Raw genomic sequence first — 16,105 nt, 5'->3', positions numbered from 1 at the left:
CCAGGGGTGACGTCAGTGGCCCCAGGTATAAGCTCTGGGATGTTAGCATTCTCCATCGCTCCCTTCCCCCAGAGAGATGCCTTGACTCTGATCCCCATCTCAGGAATTTTGTATCTATGAGGAACCACAAAGTAGTACCTGTGTCAGTGCTCTGAGCATTCTCCATAGCTTGTATAATCATCCCCATTTTCAGGTGTGCAAAATTGAGGCTCAGAGGGGTTAGTGAAAAAATCCCAAGACAACCTAATACTAAAGAGATGAGTCTGTAGTTTGAGGTTAGTCTATCTGACATGAACACTTGAACCTTAGCACTCAGAAGGCTAAGGCAGTAGGACCACCAGTCCAAGGCCAGTTTGACTTACATAGTGAGCTTTGGGCCAGCCAGAGCTATACAATGAGAGCCCTGTCTTAAAAATCCAGAAAGAAAAGAAAACCAAAAGGATGTCATGATGTGGCACTGGTGTCTAGTGGCTTCTCGCTTGCCTTTCCTTCAGTGACTTTGCCAGCAATGGGCTGGCTGTGCCTGCCACTCATTTCAACATGGCCTGACCTCCTCCAAGGATGCAGGCTCCAGGATTAAGAGGTCTTCACTGTCCCCCAGCCCCAGTCCTCTGAAAACTTCTAGGACCTTGTGAACATTAGCCATGGCAAGAGCATTTTCCTTTAATGAGAGGGGGGTAGGCCCAGAACTCCATGATGGTTATAGCAGAGAAAAACCCTGCCCCCAGGAAGGATCAAGGAGGAGAATCTCTAAACTGAGTTCAGTGAACTGTAGACAAAAGTGTATGTGCATATGTGCATATGTCTGTGTCTGATTGTGTGTAACGGGATGTATAATCAGGGGAAATTCCAAATCTTCTGCTGAGATCAACCCAGCACAGCTCCTGCTCGTGGTCAATGCCACACACACACACACACACACACACACACACACACACACACACACAGCAACCAAGACAGGGAGAGCGTGTCTTCTCTATACCTGGGAGACTTCCAAACACACGATCCTAACCAGCATTGGATTCTGCAAAGTGACAGCCTTTTCAGGTTGAAATCTGCACCAAGGAGTTCCTGAAGGCCAGTACAGACCACCCAAACAGAGAAAACCCAGTCCACAACAGCTGTGGTGGCACAGCTGGGCCCTGGAACTGGTGCTTCGCTGCTTCTATGCACTCCCCCACCAAAGGTCCCCCATCTTTTATGAAGTTGGTGCAAAGTTACCTAGCGTTAGTGCTTGCCACACTTGGGGTTGGGAGCTGTCCTGTTTTATGAAACCATGTGCTAGGTTTTCTTCAAATATCCTGACTTGGCAAAATAGAAGATTATCAACCCCACAATTCCTCCACCAGTCTGTGAAATGAACATCAGCCAGAGTCCCTAATTAAATCTGTGCCATGGACTTCTCACTGGGGGAGGGGATCTGTAGAGACTGAGTCAGGCTGTTGTATGTCTTCCTTCTCTCTGAATGTGTGGGAAGCTGAGCCTCACCAGGAAGGGGGCCCTGTCTTCTTGATAGGTGAGGGTGTCCAGTTGTTCATATCCATCTTTTCTGGTACAATCTTTTCTGCCGTCTTTCCACACCTTGGCCCAGAATTCAAGAGAACAGCCTGGAATCTTAATGCGTGCTAATGAAAGCAGTAGACTTGCAAACCTGCAGCATCGAATTTTCACAAAAACCCAAGGATCTATGACGGAGAAGGACTGGGAGAGAATGGATTCCTCCCACACAGACGTCCTGAGCCTCCACGTTTGTTTATCTATAATTGCTGTGCAAGTATAAATTAAAACAACAAATGCATCCTGCCTGGCAATGGTGACACGGAGCCCTGTAAATAATTATCATTTAATCTTATAGAAAAGAGTTCTGAATGATTCCCCTAACGATTTCCTCGGCTCGATTCCTGTCCTACTGAGTGACTTAATAGGAAAAGGGATATCTTTCAGCTTGGTTTCAGGCCAGAAGTTTGGACAATGCACAAAATCATAGCTGGGGATGGGAAAGAAGCTGCAAGAAACCATTTGGCTTTGGCCCCTGGATAAACAAATGAGTCAAGCAGATTTAAAGATTGGAATGAGAAGGAGCTCATATGGTTATTGATCTGTGTGTGTGTGTGTGTGTGTGTGTGTATGTGTGTGTGTGCGCACGCGTGCGCGCGTGCACGCGCACACACACACACACACGCCAGTACTGGAACCTGATCTTAGGATCTAGACACTAGCTTTTTTGCTCAAGGTTGGCTGACACTCTACCACTTGAACCACATCTTTACTTTGGCTCTTTTTGTTGGTTAATTGGAGATAAAAATCTTCTGGACTTTTCTGCCCAGACTGACTTTGAATGACTATCCTCAGATCTCAGTCTCCTGAGAAGCTAGAGTTATAGGCATGAACCCTCACTGCCCGGTATGGGTTAGTGATTGTTGCATCTGTTTATGGGAAGCCAAGACTTGGGAATAATCTAACAAGATCTCAGTGTTCTGAAGAAGTGCTATACAACTGTGCGGACTATCACAAACACACATAGCATGCTGTGGGGGGCTGCCCCAGCTAGAAGACAGGTTTTAGATTGGGACAAATCTGGGGTAGAACCCCAGCTCTGCTCCTTCCTAGCTGTGTGATTTCAGAGAATAGCATAACCTCTTAGTGCCTTATTTTTTCCATCTATGCAATTATGTTAGCTAGTTCATAGAATTTTTTATGAACATGAAATTATAGTGGTAAAAATTTTAGTACTGCTTTGTATCTTTTGGCAGTAAACACTCAATAAATGATTATTCTATCAGATACATCCTATTTTAGAGGCATCTGTAATAATACAGTAAAAAATTTTACAATAGATGTTCAATTAAAAATATACAATGAACAGTAGGGTGCTGGTAGCTCATGTCTGTATTCCTGGCTGATCAGGAAGCTGAGATCTAAGAATCATCGTTTGAAGCCAGCCAGGTCAGGAAAGTCTAGGAGACACATATTTCCACTCAACACCAAAAATGCTAGAAGTGGAGCTGTGGTTCAAAAGTGGAGTAGTTCTTTGAACAAAAGAAGCTAAAGAACAAGTGCCCAAGCCCTGAGTTCAAACACTAGGACTGGCATAAGAAAAATATGACTAAATGGGGTCCTGGGGCTCGGGCTATAATCCCAGCTACCCAGTGGGGTGAGATTGGGAGGATCAAGACTAGCCTAGGCAAAAAGTTCACACTACCTCTTCTTTACCAATAACTGAACCTGGTGATGCAAAACTGTCATTCCAGCTATGTGGGTGGCTGAAATTAGGAGGATTGTGGCTGTAGGCCAGCCAAGACAAAAATGTTCACAAGAATCCATCTCAATGAAGAAACTGGGAGTGGCAACATATTCCTGTCATTCCAGCTTTTGTAGGAGTCTTAAAATTGGAAGATCACAGTCCAGGTATTCCATCTTTAGCAAAAGTAATGAAATAACCAGCACACAAAAGGGTGAGGGATATGGGTCAAGTGATAGGACAGTGCATCTGCCTAACCAATGTGAGATCCTGAGTTTAAACCCCAGTACTCCAAAACCAAATCAAACAAAACCAAAGACAACCGATATATTGACTCTGACGTTGACTATTAAAATATATAAATATAAGATATATAAACAGCTAGCTAACTTGACATTTGGGGGGAGGCAGCAAAAGAGAGTACAACGAACTTAAAAGTTTCAGTGCTCATTCTACCTTTGCACATTTTCCATTCTTCCTCCCAGCAGCACGCACATTCCATTTGCACTCTGGGAAATTGATATTTGAACAAAATGGCCACAGCCTGAGTGTCTGTAGGCTTTGCAGCTCATGAGGATTACAGAGCAGTGAAGGTTTCCCCGCAGCCAACCCACCTTCTAGCTGGAATCACTGGTACTTACAAAATAGCAGGCTCCATGGAACAGAGCAAGACCTTAGCTTCCAGGGATCCATGAGAAGTAAATGACCTGGCTAAGGTCTGGACAGCAGGCATCTTGACCCTGGGTCCACTTGCCTCCCACTGCATTAAGAAACTTGAGTTCCCCTAGTAACAAGGTCCTAAATATGAGGGTAGTTTTGCAAGCACCCCTTCCCATCCCATTACTCTTACAGAAAAACGCTAGGCCCCAGCCATGCTAGGCCCTAGCCATGAATTTTTGTCATTTCCTCAACCAACCAGGACCTTCTTCCTCCAAATACCACAACTCATTCAACTGGAGATGTCATCGTTTCAAAAGCAGGTATCCAGAAGACAAGCAGTTAGCGTCCTCCTGCTTCTTTTATCTCCCTCCTCTTCCTCTTTTCCAGCTTCCTGTTCCATCCCCTAACTTCCATGTCTCTGACCCTCAGACAACAAACTTGCCTACCTCTTGCAGCCATGCACTTCCTGCTTTACCCACAATCCTTAGTGATGCCCCTTTCACCCTCTATCCCTGGTCACAGAGACCTATCTGTGCCAGCTTATAGCCATGGAGACAGAGAACACAGCCATTCCCTCCTGGTCCACAGTAGGTTGCATCTTTCGTTGGATCTTGATGGCCTTATCATTGTAACATAACCATAATGAGAGCACCAGCACATATCCTGAATGACCACCACCATGTGCAAGGTCTGTCCCACCTGAACATTCCAGAACCCATCTCAGCTTGGCCATGACCTGTGATCCAAGTATGGCAGACACCAAGAAAACAAGACTGAAAAAGTTTTCAACTGCCCATTTCTTCCTGGTCCACAATATCCAACAATGTCCATCACATAGGCCACAGGACAGCCATTTTTTATGGCAAAGCCAGGACACAAGGAAGTCGGTCTTTCCACACTATGACGTGAGCTTCACTACAACAAAGGTCAGCAAAGACCTACGATTCATCTCTCTGTTGGATTCTTTGAGCTAGCTCATTCAGAAATAGAGCTTTCTTGAGATGCTGTCCAAATCCTGAGACCATTATCAGTCCAAAGTCAAGTCTAAGACCCACCAAGACAGTCTTTAGGATAGACAAGCTTTATATCACATCTGAAAATACCTATCAACATGCACCCTGGCTTAAGGAAATGTTGCAGAGATTGCTCTTTGTGATTAAAGTACAGGTATAAGGAATAACAAAGAGGCTTTAGGTCCTGCCATTGAAGGGACACTATGCACCCCAAGCCGAAGAGACCAGGAGCAGATAGGAGGAGGCCAGGTGTGTACTCACCACAGGGAGGAGCCTTCGGTCCCTGTGACCTCCAGAAAGTCATAGCCGTCCTCCAGCTGGAAGTCAATGAAGACCAGGGCAATGGTGTCTCCGAGCTCGGCCAGAATGGTCCATGTGCAGTCAGCATTGTTGTGATACTCAGAAGGGAAGTGTGGGCTGGAGATGATGCCACTCTGACCCCTCAGGGTCCCACCACAGGCATCGTCCGCTGCAGGCACAGACACAAGAGGATCACGTGAGTGCTCGGGTTCCCAGCGACACTGCCACTTGTGGTGGGCTTCACTCATGAGAAGCAGAAAGGGTCCTGGAATGGGTCCCTGTGCAAATAACAATGGCTGCAGACCTCCAGAGCACATGCTGCATGCCAGATACAGTACTGAGAATTTCTTTTTTTTATTAGAATTTAATGCAAACTTTTATTTTGTATAGAGGGATTACAGTTATATTCGCCAGACAGTAGGTGCATTACTTCTCACATATTGATAACCCTTCTTATATTTTTGTCCCCCTCATTTTCCTCCCTCCACCCCCTTCCAATAATCTTGTTTCCCCCTTCCCTTTCCTATTTCAAATAAATAAACGTATATACAATATACCAGGTAACAAAGTCAGATACAGTAATAATATGTGATTAACCAAAGGGCAACAAAAGAGAAGAAAAATAGCATAGTACTGAGAATTTCACAGGGCACTGTTCTCATCTAATAGGAAAAGATGTCATGCCACAGGTAGAGTAAGTAATTTGCTCTAGTTCGCACAGCAGACAAGTAGCAGAGATTAACACTGAATCCTGACCTAGGGAGAAACAAGGTTCCTGCCAAAACACCACAGTATGCCTCGATTACCACAAGGGAGGAGAGGCTAACAGTCAGAACTGAGGGGAACAGCATGTGGCTTTCAACCAGGTTTTAGTAAACCTCAGACCTGTTAAACCAAACCCAAAAGGTAATACAGCTCCCTGGGAAAAACTCGAAGGGCATTCTTGATGAGAAGCCTTTCCATCTTCCCTGACCACAGAAATGTAGGTCTTAAGTTCTGCTTTTATACCTCCTTCCCCTGTCTTTCTACCTGTGCTGACTTTGTCCCAGTGCATATCTCTAGAAGCTTCCATATCCAAATCCTTCTCTGTATCCTATGCTCCCTTAGACATTGTGCCTTGCCTGTTCCCATGATTCCCTAAAGAGGAACCTGTCATAGTTTTGCTGGTCTGGCCTGAATCCCAGGCAAGACATGACATTCATTCAAAGAAGTGCTTTAGAGCACTAATTCTGAAATATAACAGGGTAGGAGACATACTACAAGTTGCCCGTACTCTAGGCATGCATGGGCTGGTTCAGAGATGAGATGCAGAGAGGAAGATCACAGGTATGCCAGTGTCTGACTGAGCCAAAGGCAATGGGGACCTTCAGGCGAGCTCTGTTCATTGAGCTCTTATCCCACGTGGGCTTCTGAAAGCACTCTTTTCTCTTTCTAGAACCATCTTTTCTATCTTGTGGGGCCTATCTGGCTCTCCCTGTCAGCCTTTAGGCAGCAGTCTAAGTGTCACTTCCTTGAGGACCTTTCCAGAAACATCTCTCCATCCCATCCACTCATGCTCCCATAATTACTTTCCATACTTCATTTATTTCATAACTAGACCACAAACTCCCTGGAAGCAGGGGCCTTGTCTGCTCTGTCTTTTGTATCTAGAACATTGCTATATATTTAACAGGAATTTGATAATTACCTAACACCTTTTCCCCTTATATAGCAGGCATTCAGTAAGTACCTAATGCTTTTTTCAACACACAGCAGCCATTTAAAACATAGCCCCTTTCTAGATATACAGCAGGCATACAATAAGTTCCGAGCCTCTTCTCAGCTTTAATAAATACCTAGAATATTTCTGAGTATACAACATGCACCTATGCAGCACACATTCAATAAATTGCACCTTTCCAGCTCAACAACAGCTATTCAGTAAATATCTACTATACAAATAAATGAGGGTCACACACAGACTGTCTGAGCCAGTTGCAGCTGAGTGTCTCCAGCTGTTAAGATGTAGTCTAGATGTAGTCTCCTGCCCTGCCCTGTTTCGTAGTGCCTGGTGAAGGCATTGTAAGAGTTCCAAACTTCACCCCATGAGCCAGTGACTCCCAGACAATGCTGATGCTTGTCAACCAGAAGGCAGAGCTGGTCTACTTCGAAGACTTCATCCTAGCCTCCTGGGCTCCCCAGAACCCATCGCTCCTCCAGTACCATCGCCTTTGATTGAAGATGCTGTAAAAGGGTTTGGAGATTTTCTTCACACTTTAAACAAGGCATCATATTTCATGGTTACAACTCTGGAGTCATAAAATATAACCTTCAGCTGACACCACAGACCTAAAATATTCACCGGCACTGTTCCTTCTCTGGCTACGGGCCTGCATGGGCTCTGTGTATTCTGGGGGGGAGGGCAGGGCGTTATGCTGATAGTTGCCTTTTCAACTTTTATGACTTTATTTATGACTACTAAAGTTTCTCCAATTAACCATAATTTTAGAAAACTGTGCCTCGGTCTCCTCTGCCATCTGTTAACTCTACAATGGCAGGCATTTCTGGGAGGAATGAAGGAATGTTTGTGAGAGATCTCTCCATTCAAGGCTACTTCCAGTGGGCCATCTTGGATAGTAAAGTCCTCCACATTGGACTTCTGTCCGTGTTTTCCCAGATCTGGGCTCTCAACCTCAGAGGAAATGGTAACAATCAGGAATCTGAAGAAGAGCCTGCCATCTTTCAACTCAAGTGTAACACCAAGAGAGCCAGGGTCCTGCTGTGTCAATGTCACAGCCCTGCTCTTTTCCTCTTCTTCATGGTTCCATGTGCATGTCCACATTGAGACCTCAGGAAACATCCCAACTGCCCCTCTCACTCTGCTAAGGCTTTGGGCTCCACTCCTTCATCCTTGGCTTTATCAAAGACGCTCCTTCATCAAATTAAGAAACACATGTTGGTATGGGGATGTATGCCTGTAATCCCAGCTACTCAGGAGTCAACAGGAAGCTGTTTAGCATGCTTAGAATGGTGGGATTCGATCTGGGCATCACCTGTAATCCTAGCTACTCAGGAGGCTGAGATCATTCAGGACTCAGTCACCTGTCACCTCTATGGATAGGCATTCTTGATGCTCCATCTAAAGCTATGTTCCTCACTGGCAGCCTCATGCTTTCCTTCCTAACACCTAACTCCACCTGAGATGTATGCATTTGATTTTTGCCACTTTTCTGTGTCCTGCCTGCTAGCTGACAAGGTCCAGGAGATGGCAGGATCTCGTCTGGTTGGATCTTCACTGCAGCTCTCTGTAGCAAGGCTGATATCTGGCACACGATGGGCACTGGTAAACAAGAATTGAATCCATGACTGGCTGGGCATAGGAGGCATTCAGAAAGCTGTTGGCTCACTGGGTGAATGAATGAGTAAGCAATCAGCCCTGGAAGGCTGCTTACTTTAAAACCTAGATTTAAAACTCAGAGAGATGTAGTGGCATGCTGGTGGCTACTCTGCTCTGCATTGGCACATGCGGTGCAGAAGCCAGGCTTGTATATTACTCCAGCCACCACCCGTGCCCAGCTTCCCTCCTGTCTCACATTCTGCAGATTCCTGTCCCCGGGGTGGCAAATCTGTGATGCCACTCAACACGCGCCATCTCAGTTTCTGCAGGCTGTACGCCTGTTCCCCCAGGTCTGGTGACAGCCGGCAGTGTTTGGCTTGAATCTCCAAGGCCTGTTTTCTCTCCCACCACCTGCCTCTCAGCCCCTGGTGTTTCTGAATTCCTTCTGTCCTTCCTCCTGAGGCCTCCTTTGATCCAAGGCCAATGTCACTCACAAGTCACAGGCCAGCTGCTAAAATGTACATAGTCTTCTGTCGGCATGCGGGTCAAAGAGGTTACACAAATCCTAACATTACCCAGGGACCTCTGCCTTCAAAAATGTACCCAGAACGAGAGAACAAAGGGAGGTCACAGGCCCTGACCCCTGTCCTGGCCAGCTCAACTAAGCTGCCACAGCAACATCTCTGGCCTGGGCCTCCATCAGCGTTAGCCCCAGAACTGTTCTGCTCCAAATCCCAGCTTCTCCCTCTTCCCCCTTTTGCTAACAACTGGCATCTCATACACATAGTACTCCAGTGTCTGCTGCAGAAGCCCTGGATTTAAAGAGATTGAGGTCACTTAGAGCTGCGGTGCAGGTGGTAATCCAGACCAGAAAGTTCCCTGTCAGGTTGTGTGCCTGTTGAATGCTGGTGACAAATTAGATCCATCCACACAGCTGTTCATCCAGCAAATATTTACGGATGGCTGCTCAGTGGATGAGGTCCGTCTGCTCACAGATACCAGCCCTGGGGAGAGCTATCTACCAGAGAAAGAAAGGCCAAAGAGGCTCAGCCTCTCCTGAATGTGAACTTCGCACTCTGGCAGGGCTGCAGCTCCTCGCCCAGACTGGGCATTTGGCCCCAGCGTGGCTGGGTCTTCCTGAGGACAAAGTTTGGAAAATCATTTTTGGACAAGCTGACAGTGTTTGTCAGGATACTCCTGGAGCTGTGGCCAATTAGAATAGAGAAATGAACCTGAAGGGCTGGAGTTGGGGAGGCCCCGGGAAGGTAGAAAGAAAGCAAATTGGTTTTCTTCCAGCCTTTGAGTGGAAGCACATCTGAGTCTCTCCCCCCCCTTCTTCCCCTCCCTAGGCAGCAGGGAGCCTCCAGGAAGCCCTCTGAGATGAGACTTGACCTGCTTGGCCCGCTGTGTGCTCAGGTGGGGAACTACTTCAGGGAAGATAGAATGACAGTAGAAAGGCTAGTCTGGGAGTCTTTCTGAAAGAGCCTGTGCTCCATGCTAAGGAGGCAGAACTTGACCCTGTTAGGGATGAAGAGCCTCCAATGAGATCCTAAGTGATGGATATTGTCAGATCTGTGGCTTGAAGTTCCTGCCTATGGGGGAGGATGGATTGGAGCTGTTGGGAGCTAGACGGTCCACACAGTCCCTGCAGCGAGGCAGCTGAGGACTAAGGGAACCCAGACATCTCCAGAGCCATCTAAGCAGTGCTCAAGGAGGGACATGACATAAAATATGAGACAGATCAGTACTGCCCACTGTGTCTAGCTTGACTGCCTTGGGTGGTGATAATCCTCAAGGAGCAGAGGGCTGGAGTGAACTGAAAAGAGTCAAGGTTTAGGGACAGGCCACGTTTGAAGCACAGGAGGGGGGTTTAGTAGGTTTAATTGAGAGGCCCGAAACTGAGAGCATGGGTCACACAGAGGAGAGTCCAGGAGACATACAAGTCATCTAGGTATGGGGAGCTCACGCCTGTCAACTTAGCTACTCAGAAGGATGGGATCTGAGGATCCCTGTTCAAAGCCACCCTGGGGAAGAAAAGTCCATGGGGGCCTTATGTCTAATTAACCAGCAAAAAGCTGGAAGTGGAACTCTGCCTCAAGTGATAGAGTGATAGGTCCTTCTTGAGCAAAACAATGTTAAGGATAATGCCTAGACCTAGAGTTCAAGCCCCAGTACCACTGAGGAAAAAGTTCCCTGAGTAGAGGCCAGGGCTGCTGTCCAGTATTTAAGGGGAGGAGGAGGGAGACATACCAACTAGGAGAAGGAAAAGAGACTTGGAGAGACTTGGGGATGAATTAGACCATGACAGCCACCCCCCTCCACCTATAGACCAATGTGAATACAGGCCTGAGTGGCATCACCCCACCTTGTTCTTGCCTTACTGTAGGACATCCAGACGCTGGACTGAGGATGTAATCAGACCTGGTAAAGAGGACCTCCAGATCTCTATACTGCTTGTCTCTCACAGGGAGGGTAACAAAAATTAAAAAAAAAAAAAAAGAAAAAGAGGAGGAGGAGGAAGTGGAGGAGCAGGAGGATATATTTTATTCTCAGGGGGAGCTGGAGCCTGCAAAATAGAGCCAGATAGAAGCTTCCAGGAGACAAAGGGCTGTCACTCATGATTGCCCCTGCCTTGGGTTCAAGTCTCTCAGATTGTCCTGAGGTCAAGTCCCTGCACTGCTAAGTTCTACAAGTCAGGTGCTGAAGGCAAAGTCCTCTAAGATTCTGTTTGGATTTTTGTTTTTGTTTTCCAAAGGGGATAGGTGGAGAAAACGAGTGAGCTCCCAAATGAGGTGGCAGAGTAGAGCCAGGGGGGTGAAGTGGGGCTGTGAGTTAAAGGTTCCTGGGAAGCAAAGCTGGAGAGGAGTCTGTTACTGTGGGAGGTGGAGCTGGTTCAACATATTAGCCGGGCCACTGAAGGGCAGGACCCCTCCTTCCCAGGACAGCCCACCCTGGGATTGCACCCACGCTTTCAGTTCTGCCTTGAACACAGGACGCCACCTTCCCAGTCCTTCTGGGAGCACTGCGGTCCACAGTACTGTCTTGCTGCCTAGTCTGTCACCTGCCTGGTCATTCCTGATGCCACTCTTCTCCACAGAGGCAGATGTGGTCCCTCAGGGGCTTCCTCAAATTTAGCTTTGGGTGGGTGAAGAGGAGGGATAAATACCACTACCCCCTTAACCCACATCCCTTGGGAAGCCTCATCACTCCTTCCAGATACTACCTCCCTCCCCTGACCCATGACATCATCTCTGGCTGCCTACCTCTGCAGGAGGGCAGGGGGAAGTCCCACGTGGCGCTGTTCTCAAAGCCAGCATGGCAGGTGAGCACGGCATGGCCCTCCAGGAAGAAGCCGGGGTTGCAGCTGTAGCGGACTTTGTCACCCAGATTGAAGGTGGAGCCTTGCTGGATGCCATTGGGCAGCCTTCCAGGGTTCCCACATGTGTGGCTGGGGAGAACTGCAAAGAAAGGGAGACAGCAAACAAGTGAGCTGGGCCACAGCCTCGGCACCCTCACATCCCACCAGTACCTTAGATCAGTTACTGACTTAGGGATTTATGTCTTCTGGACCTGGGCTGGTGGAGGTGGGCAGGCTCCCCTCAAGGCTGCTAATTCTCAGAGGAAAGGTTACATGAAGAGGTCAGAGGTTAAGGAGTTGCTGAGTAAGAGATCTGTGATCAGACATTTAGTTCCCCTGCTTTTTCTAATGTGTGGCCCTGGGTGTGAGTTAGGTCCCTCCTGGTCTAAGGCATCTCTAGGGAAGGCTCCAGCCCAGGCAGACTTGTCTCCACTTTTGACTCTGCAAATGGAAACTTGAAGGCACCATAGAGTCATTGCTCATTAAACTCAGTGTTCTTCCCCTTCCATGTATGTGCTGCCTGCTGGCAGAGGCTCCAGTGGCTCAGGGGAGTTGAAGGGATGGCTGCTGCTGGAATAGACACAAGAAGGATGGGGACCGCAGCCTAACCGGCTTAAAGGGGAGATTCGGAGCTGAAGAACACAGTGCAGAACAAGAATAATGGGTCAGCCACAGTGATGCCTGGGGATGTGATGGGGAGGGGGGCTCTGGGGGACACTCAGACATTCTGGGTTGATGAAGCACCTGCTGCCCCTGCTCCTGTGGTCCCTGCCTTTGTCCTCAGCACTGGCACTTTCTGTGTCCTGTGGGTCATGAAGTCACCACTCCAGGACTGTTTTCCAGATCAGGAGTGGGTGCCAGCCACACTCAGGTACTGTTCAAGGACCGCTCTATGAGGAGATCCAGCCATAGTTCATGGAGGCCTCTCAGAGATGAGAGGAGTGCAAGCCCTCTACCCCACCCACCCCTACCCACAGCAATGGCTCATTCTAGTCGGGAACCTTCAAGTTTCTTAACCTCTTTGTGCCTCAGCACCTTCCTCAAAAGTTTGTGAGGATGGATGAGTTACAATATACAAAGCCTGTTCACTACTGTCTTCAAAGCAGATGACCATAAGATCCTGATGAAAGAATTCTTTTCCATCACCCTATCCAATGGCCAACCTTAGCGTTTCCCATGACTCCCTGATGCAGGCTGGTTTGGCATTTCCCATCATCCTCTGCTGCTTACCTATAGCAGAGCAGGGTGTGTGTGTGTGTGTGTGTGTGTGTGTGTGTGTGTGTGTGTGTGTGTGTGTAAGTTAGGTAAACATTTGGCAAAGAATGCAAACCCAAGTGAGGGGAGGGAACCAACAAGGGAAATGGGCCAGGGACTAGTGTAGAACTAATATTTCATTTTCCGCAACAAGATGCAAAGACCTAGTTTAATTAAATTACTAATGTCAAATTTTTAATGAACCTGCTTCTGCTTTGGGGCTTTCTTCCTTTGAAATTAATGACTGGAACATCACTATAAATAAAAGTTGATTCTTCTTAAAAAGTCAACTCTCCAATGCTTACTGCTCTTTACTTAATGAGCTGTTCACAATCAGACCCCTCTGACCTGGGAACTCTCCCATGACCTGGATAGAAATGAATGGAGCTCCTTCCTACCTCTACCTATTTTTTGGGGGCGGGGAAGGGGGATGGGTAATCTCAAGCGCTGGTCCTGAATGGTCTCCCAGGGAATCAAGGGCAGCCAGACCTGGGGCTCAGAAAAACCTGGGTGCAGATCCTAGCTTGACCCTCTCAATTTTCCTTCTCTGTTCTTCAATGCTTTGTCTGTAAGAGGTATATTCATTTACTAGGGTAGCTGTAACAAAGTACCACCAGCTGCAAAATGCGGAAACTTTCTGACTCGCTTTTACAGATGACACTGAAAGCTAGAAAACTACGGCAGCCTGCAGGCCCATCCTTCCTTATTCCCTTCTACTTCTCATGGCTACTGGCAAGCACTGGTGCTCCAAGGATGCTGGGTACATCCCTCCCACTGCCCAACTTGAGCTGTTCTACTGCAGGTTGGTGCCCACGTTTTCTCTTTCTATAAGGTCACCTATTAGCTAGGTATATTCCAATCACCTCATTCTAATGTGATCATCTACAAAGGCCATCACTTCAACTCAGGTACTGGGGACTCAGTCTTCCACATATCTTTTGAAGAGACATAATTCAATCTATTAAATAGAGCTGCTGTGATTTAGATTGTTATTATTTCAGTGCCTGGTTGTAGGCTAAATGCTTAGTTTACTTGGTGTCCTTCACCTTCAAATAACCTGTAGAGAGTGTGTGTGTGTATGTGTGTGCACATATATGTGCATGTACATGTGAATACACACATGTGCCTGCCTCATTTTTGCAGATGACAGGGCTAGGGCACACAGAATTTAAGTAACTTGCTTCCTTCCAGGCCAGGCTAGGGAATGGCAAAAGCTAGGCTGGAGTCTTTCCAGCTCCACCAATCAGCTCTTTGCTTGAAGGTGACATTCTTTCTGACAAAGGCAATGCGCCCATGTACCCAGTAGGTGTTTTATAAGAGAAAATTCTCTCCTTCTCTGTATTCTTCTGGGACAGCGATGAGACAGAGGGCAGTTATCTGACTGTCCATACTTAATAGTCCATTTGGGCAGCCCTGTACGTTCTGAATAAACATCAAGGGTAACATTTCAAGTGTACCCTTTTGTTGTGTATCTAATGAACAACTGGACAGATAGACATGAGAGATTGGGGATAAGCCACAAAACAAAGCTTTTCTAAGGCACAGCCTTCTTCTTTTATTAATTTTTTTGTTTTGTCCATGTGTTTTTCAGTGGCAATATTATAACCGTTCATGCTCTCCTGTCTATAAAGCTTCCCTTTGATTGCTTACAAAATGAAGAGAGGATATTTACATCCAACGCAGCCCAGAATGATATTATTAAAGCTGTGCCTGACACTGAACAATTCCATTGTAGATTAGCTATGGGGAGTTTTGTCCCTTCTACAATGCCCAGCTTGTGCCAATCAACATAACAGTTTCTGTGATTGTATGACAATGACTCTCCTCTGTGGCTGGAGTGCAGCTACATCAGGCCTTGTGTTATTTTTAATTTGAGACTTTGGTTCCTGTATTATAATGAAGAGTCATTTACGCTCTCCGGACAAGCATCCTCCATATGTTTTGGTTTCTTATCTCCCATCAAGGAACTCCATTCATCTCCATGGCCATATGATGGATGCAACGTAGCAGGAGAGATGAAAAGGATTGAGGCAAAAGGACCTGGTTTTCCTACAGCCACTGCACGGAAGAGACCGAGCTGCAAGTGTGCATAGGTGAGGCATAAGCACACATATGTACAAGTATGTGACTGGGAGTAAGTGGGTGGGGCTGAGAGAAGCATTCAAAGCACCACACATGATCTTGCTCCTCAGTCATTTGACCTTTCCATTTTCACTTATTAGAGTCAGGCATTGGTGGCTCACATCTGGAATCATAGCTTCTCAGGAAGCTGAGATCTGAGAATCAAGATTTGAGCCAGCCTATATAAAAAAGTCCATGAGACTATCTCCAGTTAACCAGTAAAAAGCTCGAAGTGGAGGGCTGAGTCAAGTGATAAAGCTTTAGCCTTGAGCAGAAAATGCCAAGTGATAGCAAGAGTTACTGAAATCAAACCCCAGTACTAGCACAAAGCAATTATATATAACTTGTTGCAGCTTACTCTGCATCGTCCTCAGCATTAAGCATTTCACATGCATTTCCATTCCTAAACTGCAAACTGAACTTGCTGTCTCCGATTCTTCTCTGCCCCTCTCTGGAGGGATTTTTATTATATTATGCATTTGATATCGATTACCTGTAAATTGAATACAGCCTATTTTTTATAATACATAGGCTATATTCTAATATAAACCAGATAAATTCAGGCCCTCTGTCTGGTCTTTTGGGTGATTCATATGAAAAACAATAATTCTTATAATGACTGATTTAAAAAAAAGAAATAAAAGAAAGGAAAAGAACTTCCCCATTGCTGTCAGGGAAAATGAAGGCTTAGGCTCACATAACCTGGTAATGTTTGCTGACTTCTCTTCTGTCCCTGTCATGTCCCCACTTTTCTTACTGTCCAGACCACAGGTTATCTATGAACACCTTACTAGCTCTCAAAATCTCCCTCTGGCGAATGTGCTCCATCAAGGTTACAGTTA

The 16,105-nt window shown here is 46.6% G+C and overlaps 1 protein-coding gene across 1 annotated transcript in view; it reads right to left on the bottom strand.

Moving 5' to 3' along the window:
* Csmd2 (CUB and Sushi multiple domains 2) overlaps positions 1-16,105 on the bottom strand; it is a 501,465-nt gene that overhangs the window by 329,325 nt on the left and 156,035 nt on the right. The window contains exons 4-5 of the mRNA XM_090335284.1: positions 11,794-11,988; positions 5,176-5,383 (exon numbers count right to left, since the gene is read on the bottom strand). Of these exons, the coding sequence (XP_090191410.1) occupies positions 5,176-5,383; positions 11,794-11,988 (403 nt within the window). The remainder of the gene's footprint in view (positions 1-5,175; positions 5,384-11,793; positions 11,989-16,105) is intronic.

The sequence above is a fragment of the Megascapheus bottae genome, chromosome 6, assembly GCF_031878675.1.
Source record: "Megascapheus bottae isolate mThoBot1 chromosome 6, mThoBot2.hap1, whole genome shotgun sequence".
Classification (NCBI taxonomy): domain Eukaryota; kingdom Metazoa; phylum Chordata; class Mammalia; order Rodentia; family Geomyidae; genus Megascapheus; species Megascapheus bottae.
Note: the sequence above shows the minus strand (reverse complement) of the source record. Positions and strands in the feature narration are given on the sequence as shown.